Source organism: Primulina tabacum, chromosome 16, assembly GCF_025594145.1.
Source record: "Primulina tabacum isolate GXHZ01 chromosome 16, ASM2559414v2, whole genome shotgun sequence".
Taxonomy (NCBI): Eukaryota; Viridiplantae; Streptophyta; class Magnoliopsida; order Lamiales; family Gesneriaceae; genus Primulina; species Primulina tabacum.
In genome coordinates, this window is record NC_134565.1 from 25,582,013 (window position 1) to 25,590,650 (window position 8,638).

The 8,638-nt window shown below is 33.4% G+C and overlaps 1 protein-coding gene across 8 annotated transcripts; it reads left to right on the forward strand.

The window, feature by feature from the left end:
• The first annotated feature begins 334 nt into the window (after positions 1–334).
• Positions 335–7,957, forward strand: LOC142529284 (uncharacterized). 8 transcript variants are annotated; one of them, XM_075634775.1, is made up of 8 exons: positions 335–495; positions 1,089–1,257; positions 2,038–2,143; positions 5,004–5,186; positions 6,181–6,648; positions 6,946–7,017; positions 7,106–7,186; positions 7,729–7,957. In XM_075634775.1, the coding sequence occupies exons 2-7, from the start codon at positions 1,210–1,212 to the stop codon at positions 7,168–7,170; spliced, it is 942 nt and encodes a 313-aa protein (XP_075490890.1). In that variant the 5' UTR covers positions 335–495; positions 1,089–1,209; the 3' UTR covers positions 7,171–7,186; positions 7,729–7,957. The 8 variants fall into 8 exon arrangements, with proteins under 8 accessions (XP_075490890.1, XP_075490896.1, XP_075490893.1 ...); XM_075634781.1 differs by having other exon boundaries at positions 6,181–6,639; XM_075634778.1 differs by having other exon boundaries at positions 1,124–1,257.
• Positions 7,958–8,638: the final 681 nt, after the last annotated feature.

Sequence of the window (8,638 nt, forward strand, 5' to 3'; positions counted from 1 at the left end):
GGTGAGGACATGGTAGTAACCACCTAGGAAGAACACCAATTTTTTCTCCAACTTTATCTTTATATGATATTAATATTACATTTTTTTTATTTTTTTAAATTTCAACACACACTTTTATTTTTATTTTTTTTATTTCAACAATTCAAATATCAATTTAATCCCTCTATAATTTTTCAAATTTTACTTTAGTCTATCAATAATGATAAAAAATATTGTACACACGTATCACGTGTGCAAAGTAACCGGTAATATAATATAGATATGTATAGTTATGTATGGATATGGATGTTTAAATTTATTTTTATTTATAATTAATTGAATTATTAAAAGTGAGAGAGGGGTATCGAGTGGAGAGTGGAATTCCACGGAAGAAAAGCAAGAAGAAGAGCTTTGAGTGTAGCCACGTCAGCTTTCCCCTTTCTTCAAAAAAACATTTGAATCAAATTCTTCTCGTTGCTATAATCACAATCTTCAGTCGCAACTCAGATTGATGTGGTAAGTGAAAGAAAGCTGAAAGCCCACTTCATTTTTGCTAATTTATTGTCTCTTTATGTAATTGATGGATGATTTTAAGTTTGATTGAGTGATTTCCTTCTATTCAATTTATTCCGATGCCAATTTTTAAGATAAAAAGGAAATTGGGTTATCAGGACTCGAAATGGGAATGTGATTCCATCTTCAATTGGGTGGTGATTTTATTTCAGTCCTAACTTTGAGCTGTATCCATTCTTTTGGGGGAATGTTTCAGGCTCACCATCGTACGTGCTCTCGGTGTTTATTATTATTTTTTTATGTGGTCATCGGTTGAACGAACATATTGGGAAAAAAAAAAAGAAAGAGAAGGAAAAATGGTGATTAGTGCCTTCTGTGTTTCTTGCATGGATAGGAACTAGTGGCTAGAAGATCTATATTTCTCTGTTTAGATTATGAGCAAACAGAATTGCTGTATTTTGATGAAACAGGTTACATGTAGTGATATCTTGAATTGAGAGTACTTGTTTGAGGTTTTCGCTTATTATCTAATCCTAGTGAATTTTTAATTTCATTTTCTCTGTTTTATGTACTCGGTTTTTTTTTACTGACTATAGGTTTGTGTGATTGTGTGGTGGTACCATACTTGCAGTTGTGCAGAATTAGTGTTGTCTTAGAAGTATTGGTGGAAAAATAACAGCTCTTCACAGTCTGAGTGCCTGTGGGGCAATTGCAAAGATGTCTAGCGGGGAGGGAAGAAAACTCACAAATCAAGATATACAGCTGGTAAGCTTTCGAGTTAAAATCAAGTCGCATGACTTACTGTATCTACATTACAAAGGAATTGCATTGTCAACTGATTTGAACTGTGAAAGGAAAAAGGTTGAATATTGTCAGTAATGTCTCATGAAAATAATCTGAAGCAAATGAATGTCATATTCGAGGTCAAGTCTGTAACTGTGTCAATGTCAGGCGGTTTCGACTTATGACCGGGTGATTTTACTCTTTCAAAAATGATTCTGAGAGTTGCCTTTGAAGCTTGGTCTTCCAGGTTTTGTGAAAACAACGGCTGGATAATGTGAAATGCAGACCGACCGGATAGAGTTGAGGAAAGAAGGAACTCATGTTTATCATTTTATGTGAATATATCATATTGTGACTTCTAATGACATTGGAAAATTGTTGAAGGATATGACTAACATTTTTATGTTTTAAATTCATGCTATGAGAATGTATATAAAAAGGTTGTAACCGACATGACAGATACAAGTATCATAAATTCTGACCTTTGAGAGTAATGACTGGTTAAATCTCTGCAAGACAAGTTAAACCATTATTGGCATATTTATTTTTGTCTGCACTTGGTCTAGTTTTGCACCCTTCTAAAGTTTCTTGTATTTGATTGTTAAGTTGTTGTGCTAGTTCTGGGCATACTTAGATGATCAAAGTATAAGGAAAATTCTCGTTAACTCTCATGGAAAACAAGTGCTCGGAACATAATAATCACAAATTTGCTGATTTTATCCGGTTGTCTAAGTATTGATTTTTGGTATACATTTGTCTCAGGTGCAAAATCGTGTAGAACAGTGTCTCCAACACTACATGGACAAAAAAGAAGTCATAAGTACTCTTATCATTCACGACAATATTGAGCCATGTTTGACTGAACTAGGTATTGCAATGAGTTCTTTAACTCATACATTTGGATTGATTTATTACTGATCCTGGAAGTACATAATGTAATAATGCTGTGGCATTCATTCTTTTCTTTTCGATCTAATATTGGTTAATCGATAATGATCATATATGGACCATGCAGAATGTCTTATCGTGCATATGTGCAGTGTACATTTTCTTTGAAGCGTTTATTGTATTTATTATATTTGTCTGTCCTTCTACACCTATTATTCTATTTTTGTGTGTTTTCTTCCATATGATACATGTTCCAAGTTTGAAGGTGCTTTTCTTCTTCTCATCATTTTTCATCTTGTGCCGACATCTGGGACCTCCTTTGAATTGACTGTCTTGAGGAATCCCCATCCTTGTGTGGTTGACTTTTAGGATTTCGAGAACACTAGTGTACCAACAGAATTTCAGATGATAAGGACTTATGTGTGCTTGAGAGGGAAATTGTGTGGCTTCGTGTGGCCGTGTGGATACTTTTTGTTCTATATCATATTATGTAGATATTCAAATGTCTAGCTGATGGACAATGTTTTACAAAATTTCTTGGTTTGTTCAAAATCTCTATTGTGTTCTGCTGTAATAAAATTTGTACTTTTTTAGTCTGATGTTTGATATGATTGGCTCTAACATCATAAAGGTTTTTGTGCTTCAAGCATGCACTTTAATTCTGGTTAGAATTTCATGTAAGCAATTGTTAAGAATATTTGTTGCAACATTGCCGCAAATGTCGCGGAGTGTATCACCAACAAGTCCTAACAACTATCCTGGCCTCCTAGGGCTTGAGCTAGTGCCTGGTGGTAAGTTGGTTGACCCAATATCACTTTTATTATCGAACTCAGTATACCTCAGTGAGTTAGAGATTGTTGACCACGCCTTATGTTATCTCTTCCCCAAGATTACGTACCTGATCACCTTCTACTAATGATTACCTTTGATTTGTCCTTCACAACTCAACTGTATACAGATCCAATCCTCCCAATAGATGTCCTGACAACTATTAAGAAATCATCATAGCCTGATTTTTCGTTCTATTTAGGTAATGGGGAGAGGAACTGCTTCAGGAGCGGCTGCAAAAAACCAAAGCATTTCCAGAGTCATCTGGGAGCTAATGGATGGGTATGATGCTCTCATACTCAAAGGGTTTTGCTCAAATAGTATTGGGTTTTGGCCAAGTCAGAGTTTGGATTAGTAAAGGGACACAGATGTGCAGTATGGTTGCATGAGTCTCACTAGATGTTAGTATTTGACAAGTATTTACAACTAGGTTTTCAAGAAATATAAACAGTAATTATAAAATACCTGAATGCTTATGCTTATGTTAGTTTGACAAATTAGAATTCCTAAACTAATAACCAAGAGCAAGTACATTGGAAGTTTTTAAATTTTAAGCTCTTGGTTTCTATGTGTGGGTGGAGGCTCGATTAAAGGAAGTCAATCAACCCCTTTTAACCCTATATGATTACATGTTTTTTGCCATTTTTTAAGAATTTGTAAAAATGAGGGATAAATGATAATCAGTCTTTATGGATCCCAAAGGAAATAATTATAAATTCAATAATAAGGTCAAAGTTTAAAAGATTCATTCTCCGTGTGTCTTCCATCAGTTTAAAATAATTTTATTTTTTCAAAACTTGTTTAATATAAATCCATTGGATCGTTTGGAGTTTGAGTATTGAATATTTATTCCTTTGTTGTTAAATTGATGTTGGTTTAATGTTTAGAGCTATGATATTTTCCAAGTCTTCTAAATATAGAATTAATATATATATATGTGTGTGTGTGTGTGTGTGTGTATTTCAGCATTAGAATTTTCAAAGTATATGCTTGTCTTTGTAAAATATTGATGATCTTTCATTTTATAATTTAGTATTGGACATTTTTTATGATCTTTATATTTAAGATTATGTTGTTGGAAACTTATTGCTTAAATATTAATATTTAATAAGTTAAAAAATGGTAAATTTTGTGAATTCTTGGGTCATGACAATATAGTTAACAAACTACTAAATAAAATAAAAATAACATGCATATTTTAATTTCTATTTGTGTCATGCCACATTTCTCTGTTATCTTTATATACTCATAAAAAAAAGTTCATAACTCAGCCATCTTTCTGTGGAGTTCTTTAATTAAAGTAACTTGTTCAAAATCAAATTTATGAATATATACATTTTATACTAAAATACGAAAGCAATTTTTTTTCTTTCGAATAATGTTATTTGAAGTCTTGGCATATTGATGTTTTACATTATTCCTCATCAACGTTTATAAGAATATGAGTCTAGGACCATAAGGTTGCTGAATTTCAATGTTAAAGGACCATTAACATCTTCTTTAAAAAGGTCTTGTTTTTACATATGATACTTATTTGTTTGTTGATGCTTCTTGGTATCAGTAGATAGAGTGGATTTACAGCACAAAATTGCTGAAATCATACTAAACTTTGTGTATGTATAAAGAGTAAGTATATTCGGAGGTTGGAATGCCTACACCCAAATTGTGTTAGTGACTAAAAGATCGAGTTTCTTATTGTTTGTTTCGTCTTCCAATTCATTTGAATGAGTGGTTTCTCTGCATGCTAATAAAGTCATGGCATCACAGTTTTTAGGTATCGCTTTCTTTTTACTTTTCATATTTTTCATAAATTGTGAGTGCATGATTGAATAACACTGTTTTTGGATCCTCTCTTTTCATGATAAATTCCCTTAATTTCTGATTTGTCAATGTGGTACCAGTTTCAACTGCCCGGATTGCTTACCTGTCATGTTTGTTTGTGAAGATGATACAGTTATGCATTTTTGTCTTCCCGCCTGTCCAATTTGTATGATTTGGTGCTTGTTTTCCAGTTTGGCAGAGGCTTGAAGAAGAAAATCAAGATTTTTTCAAGGCTTATTATCTTAAGTTGTTGGTGAAGGACCAAATAATGGAATTCAACAGGTTACTTTCAGAACAGGTGGAGCTGATGCATCAAATTGGGTTTAGTGAGGTTGCCCCTCTGCTCACGTGTAACGGGACTAACATTTCACCAAGTAAGACAGTGTTTTACCGTGATTAGTTCAATGTTTTTTAATTCTTATTTGCCTCATTTTTATTCTGGATAACTTCATTATTATTTTCTTAACATATGGAGATTGGTTTGATACATTTAATATCTTTAATGCTGTTAGAGTTTTACAATCAGTTGGATACTGCAGTCTTTTAACAAGTACTTTTGAGCCCGTAAACGGTTGCACAATAGCGGGCTCTGGAGTCCTCAGAATATCTAATATGCATATTCATTAGAGTTAATTGAATAATTTAGTATTATGTTTGACTAGTTGGATAATTTTAGTATTATGTTTGACTAGTTAGGCTCACACGTAAATGTGACTTTTTATTTCCCAAAATACTCTAACTCTGTGTTTGTCAACATATACATGCCTCAAACTTATAACAGTGACCAGACGTACGTACGATAAATGTAATGACTTGGAACACCCTCTGGTAAAGAGTAACATATCCAGAAGAACTATGAGTGGCTATACTAATCATGTATGCACAAATATTTGACAAAAACAATAATTCAGGAAAAACACAATGCAAAATATGCTGCGTTACACCGATATTTACAATGGTAGGTTGAGATGTTGCTGATTTTTTTAATAGTATTCATGAGTTGGCTTCTTTGCATCATGTGTCGGAATATGGTTCTTTTGTTGATTCTTCTATGACTTGCGGCATCAAAACTTTTATAGGCTCAAGTGGACAACAGTCTTATATTGATTAAGAATGTTGTTCCTTGTCTTTTATGAGGATGTAATGAGTTAGCAAGTCTATTGACTCTGGTTCAGATGTTAGCCACCTTATGGGTTAAGGTTTACAGAGTTAATTTGTGCAGGGCTGGCAGTTAAATTTCCATTTTACCAAACTTTATTGCCAAAGTTTTTTTGTGTTTGCGCATGTGTGTGTGGCATTGAAACTTGTTTGAAAGTTTGGAATACTTGGCCTTTTTGAAGAAGCTCAATTGGTATGTCAATCTGACAGCGCACGAGTTCTCCGCAACATGTACAACACCTTATACTCGACCCTTGACAACCAATGATATGCAGCAGAAATTTGTGTTTCATAATTGCGGAACCCCGATTCAATCCTGTCTGGAGGGAACTATTAATGCGTTTGGTCAGAGGAGAAAATTTGATGTTACACCAAACATGTTTATGTCTCAAAACTCAAATGTGGTATTGGATCCACCTATGAATAGGAAGATTGTCAAGACAGAAGCTGGTTATACGGGCAGTTCCCCTTTCGATATCGTTCCACCGAGCAATTTTCTGGAATCACGCCCTCTGATGTGTGATGCATCTGTAACGTCTTTCGATCCCTTAGGAGCTACTGAGCAACATTTAAATGGCACGGTCTTGGATGGTGATGCTTCTTCATATGGACTTCTAAATCAGATTTCTCAAACTTTAGGTCTGCCCGAGTTAGCTACTGATTTTAATTGTAACTCAGGTCTCTCTCTCCCTTTCAAATTATTAAAATTAATTTTAAAATATGTACATCATAAAATTAAGGATAAAATAGTTAATTATTAATATATTTTTTAAAATAAAGACATTAAACATAAAATAAATTTCTTGAGCTATTCAAGCCTAGCACATTAAAAAATTGGGCTTGATCGGAACCAGTCATTTGGCCAAGCCGCTCGCAAGCAGCTTGGCTCGGTTGCAGCCTAATTGCATTCAGCATACCTATCAAAAGTTCAATATAGTGACACTACATGATTTGGGCTCTTTTGTGCAATTTCAGATTTATTGGAAAGTATTTGTAGGACTCCCTTCATAGAAACAGAAGCCAATAACGTCGTTGTGCTAACCAATGGTAGGTGATATCATCAGTGTCACGTCTGAATTTTTTTTTCAATTTTCAGTTATAGAGGTGACACTAATGCATGGTTTTGGCCTTTCAGGAGATGTTGGGAGATTGAACCCTGCGTCTGAAAATTTTTCGTATCAATATTTTGGTGGCGAATAATACAATTATGTCATGGGTAAATTCTCTCAACCTAATGAATTAGAGATTCAGCTGTAATTTTTTTTCCATTCTATTTGCCTAATTTCGGCTTTCTTTCTCTTTTTGCTTTTAATTTTGGTTGTTCATCAACATGATTATGAGTGCACAAGATTTCACTTTGCTCAACTTTTATTGTGGAAAATAAAATGCTAATTCTTGGTTTGGTTATTTGTCAAAATGAAAGAAATATGCTTCCCAAACTGCTGGATGACATTCTTAAATGGGGGAAAAAGCAATCGGACAATGCCTTTATCTTTAGGAGCTCTGTCATTATAGTTATCAAGAAATATTAGTACTGTGTGAAGGTGAGGGGGACAAGGAAGGGAAACAAACTTTCCATGGAGTCATATATTTCTTTTCTGCTATGATGAGTGCATGTTTTACTGTGGTAGTTACAAAGAATGCCCTCGTCCCAATTATATGTTTCGTATCGAACGTTCGACGAATTTGACCAGTATATTTCACCCTTGCACCTGTTCCTCATTTTGGGTCTATCTGATTCTTGGGCCAATACTGCAGATCTGAACCATGTACATACAGCAGGATAGTTCGGACATTTAAAGTACAAGTAATTTATTGTTGGAGTCAACTCAAGTATACTGCGGTTATAGATATAGTTTTGTTCAGGTTAACTTGCAAGTCTGGAGATTTGTCGGTGTAATGTTGCTAAAGCATTTGGAATAGATAGGACTGTGTTTTGTTAATTTCCTAACTTACTATGTGAATAAAAACCCAATAGGAAGTTTTATGTTTGGCTTTTTTGGTAAATGTATATTAAGTCGTTGGATCAATGAAAAATAAAAATGAGAATTTGGTATCCAATATGGTAAGTTGACAAGTTTGTGAGGGAAATAACAGTGATTAAATAGGGAAAATCATTTTATGATTTACGCGTCATCTCCGTTTTTTTAGAATGTATTCTTAATCATTGAATATACGTTTATAACCGTGAATATGTTAATTACTCTTCTATATAATTAATTCTTGAATAATAATGATGTGAGATTTCACAATGGCGACAAAGGAATGTCTTTCCTTGCGGTTCTAAGCCAAAACTTCTCAGACTTTCCTCTACTTACTACCTTCATTTTGAATAAAAAGTATTGATACATTATGCTGATTCGATTCTATTGTTACCTAAAAATTACAACATTTATGTTTATTAAATCAACACATTTTTGCCCTCGGCTCTAGATAGGAATATCAAAAAAAATAAAAAAATCACAACATTTTTTAAGAATTTTGATTCAATGAAAAATCTATTATTATTGTAAACATGTGATTTTTCATTGTTTGTTTAAAATTGTCCTCATGTCTTATGTTTGTTTGTTTTATTATGTCTTATATTTGTCTTTTGGTATCACTGTGGTTATTTTATCATTTTACTGTTTAACTTTGACTTTTATTCTTTATGGTTGAGAGTTTTAAT

Coding starts and splice junctions, on each gene's coding strand:
- LOC142529284 (XM_075634775.1), top strand. CDS start 1,210: ATGTCTAGCGGGGAGGGAAGAAAACTCACAAATCAAGATATACAGCTG. Junction 1,258..2,037: donor CAAATCAAGATATACAGCTG/GTAAGCTTTCGA, acceptor CATTTGTCTCAG/GTGCAAAATCGTGTAGAACA. Junction 5,187..6,180: donor CGGGACTAACATTTCACCAA/GTAAGACAGTGT, acceptor TCAATCTGACAG/CGCACGAGTTCTCCGCAACA.